The following is a 21,126-nucleotide window of genomic DNA, read 5'->3' on the forward strand; positions in this document are numbered from 1 at the left end:
GGCTCAGAGAGCTTTCCAGGATATCCAAGGAGCTCTACAGGAAGGCCCAGTGTTGTACAGTCCCAGGGAGGTACGCTATTCGACTATTGAGAAAGAATGCCTGGCGGTAAAATGGGCCTTGGACTCTTTTAAATACTATCTTTTGGGCAGACACTTCACTTTGGAGACAGACCATAGAGCTCTCCTATGGATAAATAAAATGAAGGACTCTAATGCCAGGATAACTCGCTGGTACTTGTCTCTGCAACCCTATAAATTTACAGTTCTCCATCGACCAGGAAAAGAGAACCTTGCAGCGGATTTCCTCTCCCGTCATGTGACTGAGGAACCAGAGGTGGGGGAGAGTGTGACGGGTGCGTAGCCTACCTCACATATTTTGGCTTTTACCAAACATTTGTAGTTTAATTTAATGTTTATTTATCCCCTCATATACAAAAACCCACACGACAAGAACATGAGTTAACCGTTTATTCAAAGCTTAAATATACAGAAGGGTGCACACTTCTTATATTTTCCTGTGCTGTTTGACTATACCTGAGCCCTAGATTCTTCTGGTCCATGGAGTGACGGCCGCATTCCATGTGGCAGCAGATAAAGGAAGAGGCGGGGCATCAGCCTGCAAACTTATGCTGTTCCAGAGGAAATTGGACTGTACCATTCCATTTTGATTTAGAGGGGATCTTTTGACTTTTTCATTCAGTTATATCTTGGTTTGATTTGAGTATTTTCTTTTCATATATATTGTTATATGATTGTATTAAGGTTAGGTGTGATAATGATATTGTGTTGTAAAGGTTAATTGTTTGAGTTTATTTGGTAATTGTATTATTTTGCTATTTACCTTATTTTTGTTTGGTAGAGGCTAAATGGGTATATATATAGCATTATTGGAGAAGTAGAGTGAGTCAGTATTGTCCAGCCACCTTAGCCTTCTGACCTTTGGTTTTGAATTAGATTTTGATTTGTTTACTTTGTTTACAGGGGAGATTTATTTTTCAGGCCTGTTTGATTTTTGTTAATTTCAGTTAGCATAAATCTTAAGTTTTTTTGATTTTGTATGACTTCTGTTGGAATCTGCCCCTGTATATAATTTTTGTGTTGGAAGCAATAAACTTCCATTTCTTTTCTACTCTCTGTCCTGCCTGTTCTTGGCCTCAACTACCACAACTATTTTAAATCTTTCCCCCGATTGCCTTAACTTTCTTTTTGCATGTTCTGCAGACAGGGGGTCCATCCTCAGGAATTTTGTAAAAGCAACATTTTGACCACACCTCAGATTTGGTCCTTTTATAAGGCTGAAAAATCTCCACAGTGCTGTCACTGCCTTCCACCATTTATTCTCGTAAAAAAAAAAAAAAAAAACAGAGCTGTGCGCTGTGTCTGCGCCAGACTGATGCTGGCTGGACAGGATTACTGCCAGTTTTCAAAATCGCGGTAATTAGGGATGCACCGAAATCAAAATTCTTGGCTGAAACCGAAAACTGCAAAAGAGGAAACGAAGGCCGAAAACTGAAACACAAAGAAATTATTCCAATTATTAGTAATTGTAGTAATCATTGCATTTATGGCTAGGACTGTGTAACTTTACTAAAAATCAAGGCATTGCAATTGCATAAATTAATATTAAAGTTTCAAATAATAAATCAATTACAAACTATGAAAACATTTTTAGCACATTGCAACAATGCACGGTATAAAATAAAATTCTAAAAAAACTAAAACGTTAAACATAATCTTAATATTTTTGTCCTGTAAGAAGAGTGTGTGCTCTTGGATGATTGCACAGTTCTCATTCGCGTCTTATTAGCGCTGTCGTTGTAGTGTATCACTGAGGTGCCAGTACGTCTATCCATCAACAGACACATAAACAAAGCATAATTTTCAAGTTACAACCCATATTATAGATGCATCCTCAGATGTGAGATGAACCGCATAAGTCCACACTGCAGTCTGCACAAGGGCTGTCAAAATTGCCCAAAAATGATGTTCGAATATTCCCTCTAAAACAAACACGAATATTCGAACTATTCGAACATCTGGGTGCACATTTTGTCAATGACACGCATTACGTCAATAACAGAAAAAAATTAATACAAAGAGACATAACTACAGTACTTGTATAGGTAGTCTATTTAAGTTTATACATATTTGACAACGTATTACTTACAAAAAAAAAAGAGTAAATTAACTAATGGCCAAGAGCGCAGAGCACAGACCTCTCTCTCTCGATAACGGTTTAAATGAACAAACTTTGAGTGCTGATCAAGAGTTTTGTGCAAGCAATTTAAGACGCGAGACTCGCGACTCTTGTCCCAAATATGGCAGGCTTCATTCAGTGATTGAAACAAATATTATTAATATTAATTGAAGTTTTACAGCATTTTGAATACTCCGAGCGAGCTGTGCTGTGCTAAACATGGAATTTTTCCTTGACAGGTAAATAAACAAACCAGTGAAAACAGTGCATTTATCCTTTATTCATGCAATATTTATTCAGTCAGTACAGTAGCCTACACTTTAGTATTTCGGTTTTATGTTAAATAAAATTAGGCATATAATGCTAACTGTATCTTAAATAGATTGCATATAACTTTATCTCTCGGCTGAACAATTTTACCTCTTACCGACCAAAATCCAACGTACTTCCAGACATGGCTTTAGATTTTGGAGCTAAAAATCGCTTTCTCTGCCAAGGTCGAGTTGGGCTCTGCACTTTCTGCCATCTTCACTGCAAGACGCGTCAACTTTCAGCAACGACTCCTGCTGTGACCTGTCCCTGAATCCCCCATGCGTGTGCACGCTCACTCGCAAAGCAGACAGCCACGTCTCTTCTACCGTGGCAGGTTTTTTTTTATTTGAATATTAATTTTCACCTTCGAAAATCGTTTTTTAAAAACTATTTGAATATATATTCGAATTTAGAATATTCGTTGACAGCCCTAGTCCGCACACATGTTGCTTTAGAAAAGCACATGCAGGTCGCGGTTTCTGTTTGCATCATCACAACATTTCGGCCATATTGTTTCGGTGATAAAAGTCTTTCGTGGCCGAAAATTCGTTGCATCCTTGGCGGTAATCAAACACTGTTTTTATGATAATTAAATTTTAAACATTAATACTAACAATCAGTATTAATCTTGGAGGATCAATAATTCAAACCCTTATAGCTTATATTATAAACAGATTCCTCAAATAATAGTTAGTCCACAGTCAACTTAAGTCAGCACGTGAAGGTATTGTTGTCCATTACCACGGCAACTACTTGTGTCCAGGAATTAACCATAGACTGTAAAAAAATAAACGCGTTTCTAGTGTATAAAAAGTAAATGCACACATGACGAGCGGCAAAATCGCAAGAAAAGCTTGTCGTGTACTGAAAATTGCTTTAAAAAAAAATCATACAATATCCTTTTTATTTTTTAGAATAAATATATCAAAACATCCATAAAATACTTCTCAGATAAACTTTTTTTAGAAAAAAGTTGCAAAGTTGTATTTAACAATTGTATGGATTTGTAATATAGAGATACGTTCTGTTTTAATGTAGGCTACTCATGTGTACCTAAAATAAAAAGTTTAATACACAGGTTTGTGGCACTTCATTTCTTTTTAATTACCCATTTATGTTCACTGTTCTTTTTTCTAAATACCTATAGTATTTGTATTCTATATTCATTTGAGTTGAATCGAGAATCCAAAATCGAATCGATTTGAGGGCTTGTGAATCGAAATCGAATCGGAACATCTGAATCGATACCCAGCCCTAGTGGAATAACGCATCAACAAATTTGATGGCGTGGTGTCAAGCTTATTCTGAGGCTGTAGCACTATACTTTACCATATTGACATCAAACCTTGTATGCTCACACTGGCCACACAATACCAATTTGGTAACAGTGCCCATACTGGTCAAACATGATAAGCAATTTAATCATATTACATTGTATTTGTGATTTTTCAGCCTTTTGACTTAACTATTGTATTGTATTTAATGACTTATTGTTGCATTTGTTCTGAAGTTCCCAGACATGCTTGCATAACTCATTGTTTTTTTTGTTTTTTTGTGCTTGGCCCTGATAATTGCTGCCTGTAGCTTTATTTTTCTTTGTTTCTACAGGCTACCAGCTAAGGATCAACACCTGCTCTTAAGAACACACTGTGTATTTGAGATGTTTGTCCTTTGTCTGAAGAAAGCCCCTATACCTCTGGATTTCCATCCTGCATTTTGTGCTCAGAAGTTGGACCCTTTTCTGTTGCTTTCTTATTTGCTGTCATAATAATAATAATAATAATAATAATAATAATAATAATAATTTAATTCAAATCCCTAGACTACATAAATGCTGATCATTATGTTAACTTTGGACTCTGATCCCTTTTTTTTGTTGCTTCCTTGAGCTGGAATCTTTGTCTGGTTATCTCCAGACCAAGCTCAATTTAAAATATGAACATTGGTCTGGTGAGTCTGCTATGTATTTTCTACTGCAGAAGAGGCGTGATCAACAGACATTGACCCATCCGTTCTTTATCAGTCATCATGTTAAACCCGCCAGTAGCGTGCCAGGTGGATAAGCCAGTCTGTGATTGGTTCCCGCAAAAGTGCCAAATGTGCCAGCAGTAGAAAATGAATGTACAAGATTTCAGACTGAGTTGAAAGGCGAAATCAAATCACCGGCAGATCAGGGTGGGTTTCCCCAGTCTACTGGAATGTAACAATTGGGATCTTCAAGTTCCTTTGTTATAATGCCACTAACAAAATGCAAAATGTTATTTGGGGAGGTCAAACTTGTATATATTAGGGCTGCCAATGCTAACGTGTAAACGCATGCAATTAATTTAAAGTCCTTAACGCGTTCAAATAATTGAACGCAAATAAATTACAGAAGTAGCCTACATAAAGCTGCATCATTAACATAATTTTAGTCACACAGTTAGATAATGTTAAAAGACTGAATGAGCATATACAGCACCTGTAACCCTGGTAGAAGGACATTTCCATTATAACTCTTTAACCTGATTCTGCTTCTCTGTTTGACATCAGGCCATGTTAAGCCATTAAAGGGGTGGTAAAACATTCTTTTGAAGGCTTAATTGTGTTTGTGGGGTGTAATGTAACGTGTTCATGCTTCATCTACTATTCCACAGCAATAAAAAATGGCCTACCCTGGAGGAAAAGGCTGTAGTTCCCTACCGGCCGTTTGCTGTAGTCCTTAGAAATTGATTTCTTTAAAAGCAAATATCTCCCTTTGATTTAAACTTTTAGCATTGTAACTTTGCAGATGTTGTTTATGGTCAAACAAAAGCAACATTACACACTAGCTAAAGTTAGAAAAGACAAATTGTGTTTTACCAGCCCTTTAAACTGGGAAAGTTTTCAGTGATATAGTAATACAATTAATTCAAACAGTGCTAATGTTAAGGCCAGGCTGATCACATCAGACATATCAGAGAGAAAAAAGACTCACATTGCATTTTTAATGAATTGTTTGTTCCAGTGTGCTTTGCTTGAGCTCTGTCGTATTCTGTGATTATTTCTGAACAATTTTGTTCAAGTATGAATTTTGTCCAAAGACGTACAGGAAACACGGTAGTGTCTGATCCAACAGACTGTGTGCGTGCGCTCTAGATCACTGATTGCACGCTGCATTCATGTACAGACACATTTCAGGACATTCACATTGTTTCCAAACACTCAGGGAGGATAATGTTTGTTTTGTCATGTGTAAATGCATGCAAAGCAAATGATTTAAGAGTTAAATATTGTTGCTCTGTACACATACTATACATTTTGAATTCTGTATTTTTTATGTAATGTTTTTATTTATCTATTGGTGCGAGTGTATGCATGTATGCGCGTTCATGTATATACACACGCACGCACATACATATATATAAAATACATTTACTGGTATTAGAAGTAACTTGGTGCCATTTAACATTGTTAATTGCGCACTACTAAATGTTTTTCCTGCTGCACAATTTAACCTTGAACTGAAATGTATAGTATAAACTAAATATTTACGGAAGCTTTCGACCAGGGTCAATAGTTTGAATAAAATAGCAGACTGAATTTGAAAGATTAAGTATTTCAGGTATCTTTAGTCAATGCATTTACATTGTGACTGTGCCTCAGAATTTGCAAAGTGATCACTAATCTGCTTTTTGATTTGGCATTATGGACTACAGACTGTAGGTTGATGGAGAAAAACAAGCAAACAATGATTTTAAAGTATTTTAGCTCCAACATGTTCTGAATCCCCTTTATTTTGTGCGTGTTGGTGTGTGTGAGGAGCAAATAATTGGCTTACATTGTATGATTTGGGGTGTCTCTGTTTCCACTGAACCAGGACAAGTTGGGCAATGACGAGTGTGACAATGAGAATGAGAACCATCTCTGCATGCATGGCTTCATGCCCTTTGTGTTTGGCATGCATTTTAGCATGTTCCAACCTGCAAAACAGAAAAGAAGATCTTTAAATAAGCAGACATTTATTAACATCCAATTACATTATCTGTTTTTATAGATCCAATATTTTAGCTGTTACTTGTTTATTTAGATTTTGCACAAGAGTCTTACAGCAGTAGTTTTCAACTAAAATTGTGTTGCAGGTCTGTGCTAACGGCAAATAGCCAAATAGATTATAACTATTTCAATTACTATTAGTGTCGCACGATATACCGGTACTAGAAAAGTATTGCGATAACTTGCTACTACAAACGGTACGATATGGAATTTTATTAGTACTAGTACTTTAAAGAGGACAGTACTAACATGAGCTGTATTCTTAATTTGCGTGGATGTGTGACAGCAGGTTTCAGGACACAAGTGCGAAACTCTGCTTCCACAGTTCACTAAACATTGGAAGTAGAAGAGTTAAATATATACGCGCAGCACATGATAAAGAAAGCAACCGAAATATGCGCGCATGAGAAGAAAAAGTGTGGCGCCAGACGTGCTCGCGCTGCCGGACTCTGAACTGAAGTGCACGCCCACACACAAACACCTTTCAGACAACATGCGGTCGCAATAAGGTTCTTTAGCGGATTATTGTTTGGGTTTGAATGGTCAAACATAAAAATGCATGGTCTGGCGAGTATTCAGGTAAACACAGTCGGATCTGTCTTTAGTGGACATACAGTTGAGGTAATTAGATCCGTGCAGGTCTTAAGTCAGACCTAATATTCTGTGTGATTAATGTTAATCAAACACCAATGAAAAATAGAAAAGCACCAAATGCTTGGCTAAATAACAAATTTATTTATTAACATTCAGTTTATTGTTAAATTATAGAATGAAGACTAAGTAAGTAGTTTTATATTTGATTATTTAATTTCTTTCTTGACTTGCTACTGTTAAATAGACCTAATGTAGCTGAAAAATAAAGCACTGTTTTTGTCATATTGTTTGTAATTGGCATTTTTGCTTTAAAAACAAAAACAAAATTACAATTAAAAATCTACAATATAATTATAAAATTACACTTAAATATTAAATTACTCATATCATAAAAATAAGATTTTGGTCATCCCAACCTGTTGAGAAGTGAAAGGTTAGTGAATAATAACATGATTGATAACGTGATCTTTGTGAGGATCTTCACACTGACATGTAGTTATTATAGCAATGAAAGCAGGGAAAGGTCAAAAACCAAGGCAGGAACATGCTGGCCAAGTGAATTTTTAGTAAAAAAAAAAAAAACAATAAATAATGAGTTTTGTTGTCATTTTAATCATATTATCCGTTTATTTTTTTTATTTTTATTTTTATTTTTTACCGTGGTATTGATTTAGTATCGGTAGCGAGGTATTTTGATCTGGCATCGTATTGAAGTCAAAATTTTGGTATCGTGACAACACTAATTACTATTAGGACTAATTTAGTTGAAACTTACCAGCTAGCAAATCTTCATACTTGTAAATGTTTCCACTAGGTATACTGAAATTATAAAGGTATTGACTCTCTTGCAAAATTAATATTACCTTGAGTTGATCACCCGAGTATTGTTTAACTAATTTACATCTCATTCCCTTCACCAATCTCTACCTGAAACTCACCCCAAAATCTATATTGTTTAACGTGAACAATTATCATACAAAACTGTAGGAATTGTGGGCGCAATTCGCAATGTGGGCACAAATTAATCTTCCTGATGATTCGTTCGAACATAAGTCCACACACACAAAAAAACAGATCAACACTCCAGACCAAGAGTTTGTGTCCATTAAAGCAGCACTAGGTAACTTTTGCCCTCGGGGTCATTGTCTCGTATGAAATGTCTTCATCCCAGGTACAGTGGCATATGTTTCAACATGTCATATGAATATAATTTCATGGGTTTTATTTTTTTCAAACGCCAAATTAGTTTTTGCTCAATTTTGCTCATTTTTCAAATGAGATGTTCAAGTTAACAAGCCATTATAAGTCATTACAAGTCATTATAGTAGCCTATAGTATATTGGTTACAGTATTACAGAATCTATGATACTTCAATTCAATGTTTGAGTGGTAGGTAATAACCATAGCAAGCATGACAGCCAAGTCAGCATCGGTCGGGCACACCTCCTTCAGCTCACGCCAACGAGCAAACGCTGGCCCAATGTTGATCCTCGTCCTGCCTTTAATCCGATCACTTTTTCGTTTCCTCTTATTGCTTTCCTCCAACAAAACCTTTGCTTTCTTATTTTTCTGTGCTGCTTCAGACTATAACATCTGGCAAACAAACGATAGTTGGGCTCACACGTCCGAATGTAAGGAAGTGAGGGTGGTGGTGGAAGTGACGTATATGCCGTAAAGCAGTCGAATTTTGTTCTTGGGTTACTACCCGAAACCGAAGTTTAAAAGTACGATTAAAAAAGATACAGACCCCGTCAAGCTATGGCAGACGTGTCATTCAACCTATTGTAAGTCGATGCATCATCGCAAGAGTCTTAAAAATATGAAGGTTGAAAATTGACCTAGTGCTGTTTAACCCAGGGGCTTCACCTAGTCGGCACGCACCAACAAATAAGTACTTTTATGACTTTGCCAGATCTTGGCCACATCGAGATAATGGCAGAGGGTCTTTTGATCTGGTCAAGACAAAGAAAGAGCCTAAACGGATGTTCTTCCTCTCACCGGCCTGTGAATGAACTCTTAGCAACACAGAGTTACAATCCACTGGACAAATCCACAGAAACTGTTGTCACACACAAACTGCACAAAATCCTTGAGTGTCAGACTTTAAAATCAAACACCCTTCTACTGCATAATTCTATATCCTGTACTTAACCAATATATGCGACCACTAGACTTAGAATCCCTCACAATTCCTGTAATTATGTAACTACAGAATGAGTGAATAGAAGTGCACCTTTCTTTATATCTTTTGGTTTGTTTGTTTATAATCCAGAAGATGGCTTCAGTGAAGTCTGTCTGGAATGTTTATGGACTCATAATAAGAAATCATGTTATTCACTCTCTGCTTAAGCAGGAAACGTAAAAGACCACAGAGATAAGTAATTTATGATGGGGTGTGAACATAGTCCCCTCTGAACCAAGATGACCCCTGATTGGTCAGAATCCATCTAAGAGGATGGACAGCAAATTTGAGTTAAAAATCTCAGAACACGAACAAAGAAATCAGTTAAAGTATTTCAGAAGTTGAAGAACAGATCTTCTTGTGTTACGTGCTTACGAATTGAATGTCTTAAACTGCTGATCTAAGTTACCTGGCTAAAATACTGTTTCACTATCGCGAGTGATTTAACATCTGCTGCAGAGTTGATAATTACGGCAGGTTCAAATAAACGCTAGAGAAGTAAAATAGACTCAAAATTCCCTATGAATTAATTAATTCTAGATACTCAAAATACAATGTTTGGATATCTCAGAAATGTATAGCAATGACTATGTACAGCTGAACAAGTTTTAAGCGGTCAGTCAATAACTTATGTTTGAGTCACAGCTGTGCACTTTTATTAACTTGCGAAGTTTAATTTTCACACTTTAATAGCATTTATAATTCTTAACTTAATAACACCTGTTACTATGAAGAATGATTACTTTAAAATTAAGATCTGTATGCATCTGAATGAAATGCATGCACAAATCTCGCGTTTGCTCACGTGCCAGTGATTAACCCCTGCATGTGACCGAGTTGGCATGCGTGCCATAGGTTCCCGACTCCTGCTCAAGAGATCAGAGACCATTCCTCCATACAGAATCTCTCCATCCTTCAGACTCCCAGATCCATGCTGGTGCTTCTCTTCAGTTCAGCCACACATCTTCTATAGGGTTCATGTCAGGAAACTGGGATGGTCATGGCAGAAGCTTTATTTTGTGCTCAGTGACACACTTGTGTGTTGATTTTGATGTTTGCTTTGGATTGTTGTCCTAATGGGAGATCCAACCACGGCCCATTATAAGATTTCTATCAGAATCCATCAGGTTTTGATTTATCTTTTGGTATTTGCTAGAATCCATGATACCATGTATCTGAACAAGATGTCCAGGACCTCCAGCAAAAAAATAGGCCCACAACATTAAAGATCCAGTAGTATTTTTAGCTGTGGGCATGGGGTACTTTTTATCCCTGTTTGCACCAAACCTGTTTACACCTATTTAATAGCTATTTCATCCTGACCACAAAACCCAGTCCCTTTTGACTTTACAGTCGTGTCTGACAACTGAATATGCTGAAGTTTGTTTATAGATGAGCGAGGGGGATTTTTCTTGAATCCCTCCCAAACAACATGTGGTGATGTAGGGGTTGTTTGAATTTTTTTTAGGCTTTCTGACCCCAAGACTCAAATAATCTCTGCGATTCTCCATCTGTGATCCTTGGAGAGTCTTTGTGCACTCAAACATTCCTCCTCACCGTGCATTAAGACAATATACACACACACGTCCTCTTTCAGGCAGATTTGTAACATCTTTAGTTAAATGGAGCTTCTTAATTATTGCCCTGATGGTGGAAATGGGGATTTTCAATGCTTTAGCTATTTTCCTACAGCCTCTTTCTATTTGGTGAAAATCAACAATCTTTTGCTGCACATCAGAACTATATTCTTTGGTTTTGCCCATTGTGATAAATGATTAAGGGAATTTAGCTTTTATGCCTCCTTATATTTATACTCCTGTGAAACAAGACATCATAGCTTGACAATTTCATGTTCCTTGTCACCCTGGTGTGCTAAAAAAAATATTAATGTAAATATACTTCAGAGATATTTTACTCATTTAAAATTCTAGGGGTACCAACAATTGTGGCCAACGTGTTTTAGAGATTTATTTACCAGGGGTACCAACAATTTTGACCACGACTATACAAGACAAAAGGTCAGTGGTAATTTTGGCAGCACATTTTGATTTAGATTTAGTCATAGTCTTGACTAAAATGCCATTTAGTTTTAATCATGTTTTAGTCATTTGAATTAAGTATTAGTGTAGTTAGTTCTAAATCTGATTGGTTCAGTTAAATTGTAATGCATTAAAGCTACACTGTGTAACCTTTTTAGTTTATTCTTGGCTAAAAACACTTTGGTGAGGTGTTTGAATGCTGGTCGCCATTTTGCCCCTCACTCTTGAAAGTACATTAGCCAGAGAGAGACATATGCGTTTTACGCGTTTTAACACTCGATGGCACCGCGTCAAATGTGAAGAGGGGGATTGCCATGTTAATCTTGGACTAAATCGGCTACCATAAGATATAAAACAAAATCAGAATTGAGAGGAACAGAAACTATTATTTACTGGATGGTCATATACCTGGGGGGGGGGGGGGGGGGGGGGGGGGGAATTGAAATGAGCTGATAAAATTCTCCAGAACAGCCGAATCATATTTTGTTGCAACATTTTCCTTTTTAACACTGTGAAGCTGCTTTGAAACAATCGTCATTGTAAAAACAAAATATAAACAAAGTTAACTGGATAACGAGTAAACACCAGCATTAGAAGTATTATAACACTCCTCACTTCAAAACGGGACAAAAGTAGGCTAGGATTTTGTACAGTAGTGACTTAGCCTAGCCTAGAAATCTAGACGCACCCTAGCGGCAGCAAATTTAAGTGTGGCCCGCAAGTGTGGTCTAGCAATTCTCAATTCCTATCTGAACTGTATTCCTCACAATCTGGACGGCCCAATCACATCGTGTATAGAGTCAGCGGGCGGGGCCATAATGACGACGGCCGAGTTGCGTTTGCGTGCTTCTAGTAAACACAGTCTTCTAGTAAACACAGAAACTGGCAAACGGCGGTCTTTCGAATCAGCTCTGCCCGCGCCTCCGGAAGACTTGGAGTTAAGCTTTCCTCTGAGAAAAGAACAAAGAGCGGCACTGAAGTCATTCTTAAAAAGGGAAGATGTGTTCGGAGTTTAGCCGACCGGAGACTGCGAATGTTTAATCAGTCAGCGAGCTCCCCTTCACCGTCGTTGCTCCTGTTGGTGTAGCGCTATCCTATCGCGTGCAGCGGTAGTTTGAAAGACAACCGTTTATCCCGCCCCTCGGATTGAGCCCTGTCTATGGTGAGTTTCCAGACCAAACATCTTGATGTGGGTCTGGCTTGTCAGGCTAGACTTAGCATACCTTGCTGTTTAACTCCTTTCCTCCTAATCAGGAAGGTTTTCATCTGAATAATCACTGTAATCCCGTGCTCTTTCCTCTACCTCCGCTCTACTCTTTTTTTTATTTTTGCTCCACTCTGCTTCACACTCAACCGCACGTCTTATTGAGTAATAGTCGCGCAACACAACAAACCGATAATGAAATTCGTTGCCAACCCTTTTAATATTCGATCAATTTTATCGATTCGTTGTTGCAGCCCTACATCATACAAATCAAACTGCCTAATGTTATTAAATGAAATGTCGACCCCGAAAGAGCTATAGGACTGTGCAAGCAGTAGGAGTGTTACCTCCAAAAATATGATTGACGTGAAGAATGAAAGCTGAATCTTAAACTTGTAAATATGTGTGCAATATCAACCCTATAACCACATGAAATGGCTCTATCTATAACCAGGGATGCAAACACATATATGGTCAAAAAAGGAGAGAGGCAACTCAAAATAATCAAAATAATGACTTTATCCGCCAAGTTATTGTCTTTCGTGTATGTCTCGGACGTGAACTCACGCGGTAGCGGCGCTCCTCCTCGCTACCGGGTCATGTATCCGAACGGCGGATCTGCGTCATATTCTCACGCATACATCGAGTTCACGGCAATAACTCGTTATTTTGAATTTTGTGCGCACACTAACTATTTGTCGTATTGTAAAATATTGTCAATTTGCGTCATCAGAGGATGTTTTTGGCCAGAGGCTAAAGACTACAGCCAGTAGATGGAGCTTTTTCCGCATGTTTTCAACTCACACATGGAGAGTGGGATTGCACTCACAACGCTCGGGCAGCTGCAGGCATTCATGTAAACGGAGCTGTGTCAAAGTGAGTGTTTCAACTTTCAACTGTGCCCACGATCACGATTACCTCAGCTCTCATCACGAGAGCTCATTCAGCTCATTCATCACGATGAATGTAATCTGACTCTTGCAGCGCTTGTGCCGTGACACTCAGTGGCTAAATCACATTATATTGAACAGACACTTTCAGTTTTTAATTGAGTGTCTGTTCTCTAACTGAACTGATTTTATGAAAATGAACACAGTGGGCAAAATGATGCAGTGATCCAGTAGCGGTGGCTTTGGGAGTGGTCTCGTAGGGCAGTAAAGCAAGTGCATTCTGGGAATTGCCGTCTTTCATTCCCATGAGACAAAAATACATTTTCTGTCTAGAAGGCACAAAATTCAAAAATAATTTCACAGTTCTACTACATTAATGACCCATTAATGTACAAATATAAAGCTTAAAGTGTTAGTTCACTCAAAAATGAAAATTATTTCATTAATTACTCGACCTCATGTCGTTGTTACACCTTCGTTCATCTTCAGAACACAAATTAAAATATTTTAGTTGAAAGCTGATAGCAGAGAAAGGCCTCCATTGGCCTTCAGTACATTCCCATTCACAATACCCATAAAGGCACTAAAGATGTCGTTACAAAGTCCATCTCAGTACAGTGGCTATACAATAATTTTACGAAGCGACGAGAATAGTTTTTGTGCACCAAAAAAATCAAAATAATGACTTATGTCTTATGTCAAAATAATGTCTTCACGTCAATAACTTGGTGGATAAAGTCGTTATTTAGATTGTTGTGCTATTTTCTATTATAACTATTTTCGTCGTATTGTAAAATTATTGTACGGCCACTGTAGTGAGACGGACTTTGTATCGATGTTTTTAGTGCCTTTTATGAGTCCTGTGAGTGGAAATGTACTGAATGCCAATGGAGGCCTATCTGCAGCCTATCTTTCTCAGCCATCAGCATTCAACAAAAATATCTTCATTTTTGTTCCGAAGATGAACGAAGGTCTTATGGGTGTCCAAAGACATGAGGGTGTGTGATTAATAAAATAATTTAAATTTTTGGGTGAACTAACCATTTAATGCTAATTCACTGAAGTAACCCTTTAACTCAAGCACCTTTGTTTGTTTTCACGTGTTTTCCAGTGCTTGAACCTAAAATATCTGAAATTTAAGTATTTTGAAGAAGTGTGGGAACTCTGCACGGAGTACATGCAAACTCTGTACAGAAAGGCCTCATGGCTGAGCAAGATTCGAGCTGGGATTCAAACCGGAGACCTTCTTGAGGCGACAGTGCTATCGACTGAGCCACTATGCTGCCCTTTAATAAATATTTTTTAAAATAAATATACATTTAATTGCAGAAACTATACATATTAAAGATTGTGTGTGTATGGACATATTTGAAATAATAAAGAAAGGTACAGACCTCCACTTCTCTTCTGGTGAGAGCTGGGACAGATCAATCTGGTGAAATATGAGTGATGAGTGACAATTAGTTACAGCAACATTTAAGCATAGTGCACTTCAACAATACATTGACAGGATTTTAGCTTGAGGTTGCAATTACTTTTTTCCACATCACAAATCACAAAAATCACAAACTTTTTTCCACATATATTTATCTAATAGGAAAAGCATCATTGTGGACCCCCCTCCAAGCATGCAGGTGAGTCCATGGGCTCTAATGCTACTTAACAGTGAGTTCTGGCTGGATCGCAAGCAACTTTGTTAAGAACTGCAATCTTTTTTAGAAGTCTGTGGCAGTTTGTAGGGGTGTCCGAAACCATAGTGGACATGTTTGAGTGCACTCATTTAATCTCACAATGCAATACGAGTGTAGCTACAGCCGACGTACACTCAGCGGCTGACCGACTTCAAGCACTCGTTTTCACTCGTTTCCACTAACTGTGTTAGTGGACTAAAGTAGGGAATAGTGAATGAGGGTTTAGGGGGGCGATTTCGGATTCAGCCCTGAGGAAGGACAGATGGCATGCTGAGATTTTGTTCACTATTTAGCATCAGCAATCAGTAAACAATGCACACTTTTTTTCTAAATTAGCCAAAATGTCATTTTCAGAGCATTAATCTAAACAAAACAAAAAAGTATAGAAAGTTTGATCTTTTCTCGTTATTCCATTACAAATAGGAAGTTAAATGATCAGATGATGCTCAGACTTTTTTGACATCCTTTACTCTTCCCTGACGATGACCTCTGTCCTACTTTCTGTAAGATCTGAAATTCTGTGGTTTGAATTTTAGAATATTGAATTTGATGTTCTAAATTTCTTCTTCATCTGAAATCTTGAATCGTTATTTTCAAAAACTGAATTTCCAGTGTATTAATTCAGAACAAAATATTTGCTGTTTAAAAATACATGTCTATACAATTTCAACATAATATTAAATTTTGTCTGATTACACTTGTCAATAATTCAGATTTATACAATTCAAATTCAGATAATTGTCATATTTCTAGCTCCATATATGGTTATCTAATCAAAGACTGCTGTGCTGATGGTTCCGAGATCTAAAGGTGACCGTACTTTTTCTATTATTGGTTCAACATTGTGTAATAGTCTTTCTTTATCAGACTAGTGTCCACAGAGTCTGATTTTAAATCTAATTTGAAAACCTACTTTTTTCCCCCTCAGACTTACAATTGTATTTGATTTTTAATACTGATTTTTAAAGTTTTCAAATCAGTGTTTCCGATGCAAACTCCTTTTTTACTACATTATTATATGTATTTATTTATCTATCCTCTTGGACAGCACAATGGCCAACTACTGTTGTATTGATTGATTTTTGATATACTGTAATATATATTATAGTAGCTTATTTACTACCCTTTGGATGGAAGACCATACTCTGCTGTCCAGTGAGAATTTTAGCATTGATTGCTAAGTCTCTTATTAATCTTGTCATTTCACTTACTAGCTGAAGAATGATTGGTTAATACCAAGTAAGGCAGCTACTTCAGTATAAGATAAACTAACGCCACTATAACTACCTTCAGGTTTTAGACCCAATAAACTTTTTTGATGCATCCAGATTATAGACATGTTTTGGTTAAAAGGATGGCCAAATGACAGGGAAGACACGTCAAGCTCTGAATAAAAAATTAAGTTAATGGGGAAAGAAATGGCACATAAAATGGTGTTTTACCAGTAATAAATTAACTTTTGTGTTTATGTGTGTTTCAGGAACTGCCGTGACTAAATTGCTATTTCTGATGGACTTGTAACGCCAAGTCACTGATTCTGCAAAAGTTAAACAATGCAGTCAAGAAACAAAAATAAAAAAGAATGAATGGCTTCTTAAGATGTTGTTTGGTGTTCATTTTAAGGATGTTGCATGCATTGTATTGGAACATGTTTGGCCCCTGTGCTGACCTGTGCTGTGGTGGCTGTTATAGCATTTAATACGATTTTTTTTTTTTTTTTTACATGCCCAGTATAATGCAATTATTAGACATGGGTGATCTTCAGATTCAACAATCATTCAGCTAGCCTCGCGGTCTGTTTACATCTCGAGAACAAATTCGACTACAATTCATCTACACACATGTAGACCTGTTATCCAACCTGAGAAGCATCGTCGCGATGTCCGTGCCCATGGTCGTGTTCCACACCGTCAACCTCCACCTCAAACACCCCTGCCATCTTTACACTCACAATCCGACTGTTCAAGACACTTCCGGGTTACACGCCTTCCGCTTCATCTTCTTCTTCTTTTTCCGGTTTTGTGGCGGTCTGCAAGCTTACTGTGCATTTTCGCATTTTTGCCTTTCGCCATCTACTGAGATAGGATGTAGAGCATCAACGTAAATAAAAGGGGGAGCATCTATATTCAGATCAAATTATGCTTACATCGCATATGCTGAGCTTGAGTCCGTCCGTAGATTTTAGGACTAACGTTACCCAATTGATTATTGCAGGCTTTACGTATCTGATCTTTCTAAAATAATTTATCATTCTTTTTTTCCATGAAAATGTGTGTGAAATATTTTTGAATTGAAATATTTACATATTCACAACCATGTTGAATTTGAACCCATAAAAATGCAAGCCCTGAAAATTCAATTTTACTTCCATATTTTCAAACCAAATTGTTCTTACTTTAAAAATAATTTCAAGCCTTATTGTTCTGTTTTGTGTAATTTTAGAAGTAAAAAAAAGCCAATGTGCTATATGATGTTATAAAAAAAGTTATTTTCATTTTGTCAATTAATATTTTGTCAAAAAAAGGGGAAGATTTTAAAGCAGTCTCTTCTGCTCACCAAGGCTGCATTTGTGTTATTAGAAATACAAAAAAAATCTGTAATATTATAAAATATTATTAAAATATAAAATAAATGTTTTCTATATAGAAATATTTTAAAATGTAATTTATTCCTGTGATGCAAAGCTGAATTTTGAGCATCATTACTCCAGTCTTCAGGGTCACATGATCCTTCAGAAATCATTCTAATATGATGATCTACTGCTCAAGAAACATTTATGATTATAATGTTGAAACAGTTTTTTTAAGGATTCTTTGATGAATATAGAAAGTTCAAAAGAACAGTATTTATCTGAAATAAAAAGCTTTTGTAACATTGTACAACCATTTAAATGTTTTGGGTCGTTAAGATGTTTTTTTTTTTTTTTTTTTTTTTGGGAAAGAAGGGACAATATAATATAGACATTTATAATGTTATAGACAATATAATATAGACATTTATAATGTTGCAAAAGCTTTATATGCCAGATATAAAATGATATATAAATGCTGTTCTTTTGAATGTTCTATTCATCAAAGTATCTATCGATATGCACACACACACACACACACACACACACACACACACACACACACACACACACACACACACACACACACACACACACACACACACACACACACACACACACACACACACACACACACACACACACACACACACACAAAGAAGCGTAGGGAGTACGTCATCAGTGTTTCATGTGAGTGGGCGGAGTAAAAAGAGCTATTTTGGCGCGTGTTCCTTTTTTCGACTCTCTGATTGGTTTAATGTACAGCATCATGGGTAATGTATTATTTCACCAGGAACTCCTGTTAAACAAGATTATTTTAAAGGGTAAGCTGAAACAATTCTGGTGACGGCTTCAGTAGGCCTGTCTTTATAGGTGTATAAGTTAGCATTCAAAAAAAATCTTTCTATGGAGGAAATTAACTGAGTTTTACGTTTTTGTCTATGGGCGGAGCTGAATCTGGAGCGACCCTACGTAATGACGGCAGAGGCGGGGCAGGTTAATTTGAAAGTGGCGGGCAGTGTCTGTCTTTCTTTAGAGACACTAACGCTGTTCTTGCTTTTTAATGGCAGAAACTGTTAAGGAAGTCTGCCTTTAAAAAAAGATAACGGTAATCTGTAAGTGCGAATAGGATCACGATTTTTCTTTTCTCATTTGAAACTAGTGTCAAGTTTGTGTAAAAGAAACGTTTCTAAGCTTTAACGTTACTCTTCGAGCCAGATAACAACAAGCTACAGGGCGAAAGGTAATGACATGCTTTTTAAACATCCTGTTTTGTTGTATCAGCTCCTTGTTTTGTTTGTGTGTCGTTTAGTGCAAATGTAAATTTATTTATTGAAAATGCAACGTTATATAATGATATACGATACAGACTTCGAAGTGTTCAGGACTTAGCGTTAGGCCTGTTGGATAAACCATACTCTTACAATTTAGTCATCATTTTTTCTTTTCTTTTAGACTGATCTTGAGTTTTAGCAGGTATTCTGCTTGTCTTTAAAACGGATTATAGTCTTAATTCACTTGTCCACAAATGAAGACCATAAAAATGTCTTCAATCAGAGCAGAAAGTCTAATTACTTTAAAAGAAAAAAAAGTTAAATGTACTTCAAAAATGTTATATTTGTATAATGTAATATTTGTTTTCCTTATTTTACTCCCACCCCCCAACACAAGTACCTATAAACATTCTTCAATCGAGATGCATTTAATCGAGATGTACAATGAAGATTGAGTTTACACCTACTACAACCACAACAAATATCTATAAATTAGGTTACATTTCCCTTTAAGTTTATTTTTTTTTCAGCCGATTTGCAGATACTTGTTCTTGTATTAATCATAAACTTAATTTTAAAGTTTAAATAAAAAAATTAAAAAAATAAAGACCTCTTGTATAAGTTTACTTTTCAGTATCTAGATATAAGAATTTTTAGACATTTGCTTTGGAAAACGAGACACATACTCTACATCAGTAACTATTTTTTTTTTTGCTGTGTGATCAGAAGGTGCTGTGAAAATTAGCCATATTCTAGTAAATTAAGTTAGTTGGAAGCAGGTATTCAAGCCTTATTGTTTTAGCCTTGTTTTTGTAAAATGATGAGGAGGTAGAAGGTTGTATTTGAAGTGCTGCTTAAACAAATTTTGTGCTCCTCCCTAGAAATTTGTATTTAGTGATGTGTTCAGTTCACATTATTCCTTACATTTGTCACTTGGTCTTTAAAAAATCTTAAAGGTGTCATGAACTGGTTTTAATTTTTTTTAAATTCTGTTGTCTGAGGTCAACTAATGATGTTTGTGTGGTTTTTACATTCAAAAACATCATAACTAATAAGTAATAGGCAATTTTCTACACTGGTTTTGAGGGTCTCTCCAAAACGCTGGGTTTTGATGGGCATGCTGCACTGGAGACTTGGAAGTAAACGCCCACGGCTAGGATTAAATAAGGTTTGCATATTTAATGAGCTTCTGCTCGTCATATCTATGCCCCTTTCAGTTCTGTTCACATGAGGGAGGGATTATTTGAAAGTGGCAACCGGACTGTTTCAAGTACGTCTTTATCAAACAAACACAATGCCCTGTGACAGCGTGAAGGCACAGGACATCACAGCCAATATAGCGCAAATGATCACAATGAGTGACCTGCCATTCACCTTTGTAGAGAACCCTGGATTTAAAAAAAAATGCTTATGAAAGTGCTCTTTATTCTTTTTTTTATGTATTATAGAAGTATCTGTAAAAGTATTACGCGATCCTTCGATATAAGTGCGAACCGCGCGCACACATACACGTGCGCGAACGCGCCCTTCAAAAGTCACGTCAAAAGAGAGAGAGAGAACAGCAGAACAAGAAAAGAATATTACGAGATTCATTGGCCTGCCGACTGGCTTCCGTTTTGTTAGCCCACCAGGAATACACAGCCCTAGCTGGGACGTTGGGCTTTGCAAGACCTGGCCCATACATGTCTTGAGTCCAAAGGTATGTTCTGTTAGACACGTACACATAAGCAAAACGATTTATAACAATGCAATACTATTACATATAAAAACATGTTTCACTCACAGTGTAGAAGAATAGCATTGTGACTGTGAGAATTGTTCACAAATGATCCTGCGCTGAAATTAAGTGAACACTGTCTTTCCCACATCAGCTGGAACTTCATTAAATATAAAATTCAACCACTCATTCCTAATATTAGGATCCGAAGGAAGCGTATGCAGCGACTGTGTTCTTTCACAACCAGGAATAGCGCAGTGTTTTGCGATCCTCTCTGGCATGTTTATTGCTGCTGGCTTGCGATCCCATGAGTCGGTGGGCAGGGCTACTGAACTACACGTGCTTGTTATTCTGTAGAGGCGGTGTTTTGTCGCGCACTGCCGTCAGTACGAAGCATAAGACCGTTTGCTATACCTAGTGTCTATAAAAGCTTTTCTTTGACT

General features: G+C 36.9%; 2 protein-coding genes across 2 annotated transcripts in view; one reads left to right on the forward strand and one right to left on the reverse strand.

Moving 5' to 3' along the window:
* The window catches only part of rnf121 (ring finger protein 121), a 78,559-nt gene extending 61,441 nt beyond the window's left edge, over positions 1 to 17,118 (reverse strand). The window contains exons 1-3 of the mRNA XM_067422864.1: positions 16,985 to 17,118; positions 14,827 to 14,864; positions 6,309 to 6,450 (exon numbers count right to left, since the gene is read on the reverse strand). Of these exons, the coding sequence (XP_067278965.1) occupies positions 6,309 to 6,450; positions 14,827 to 14,864; positions 16,985 to 17,062 (258 nt within the window). The 5' untranslated portion in view covers positions 17,063 to 17,118. The remainder of the gene's footprint in view (positions 1 to 6,308; positions 6,451 to 14,826; positions 14,865 to 16,984) is intronic.
* A 1,558-nt stretch (positions 17,119 to 18,676) lies between these two features.
* kif4 (kinesin family member 4) overlaps positions 18,677 to 21,126 on the forward strand; it is a 100,486-nt gene continuing 98,036 nt past the window's right edge. The window contains exon 1 of the mRNA XM_067424034.1: positions 18,677 to 18,935. The gene's annotated coding sequence lies outside the window, so the exon portion shown is untranslated. The remainder of the gene's footprint in view (positions 18,936 to 21,126) is intronic.

This window comes from Pseudorasbora parva, chromosome 18 (assembly GCF_024679245.1).
Source record: "Pseudorasbora parva isolate DD20220531a chromosome 18, ASM2467924v1, whole genome shotgun sequence".
In the NCBI taxonomy this organism is placed as follows: Eukaryota; Metazoa; Chordata; class Actinopteri; order Cypriniformes; family Gobionidae; genus Pseudorasbora; species Pseudorasbora parva.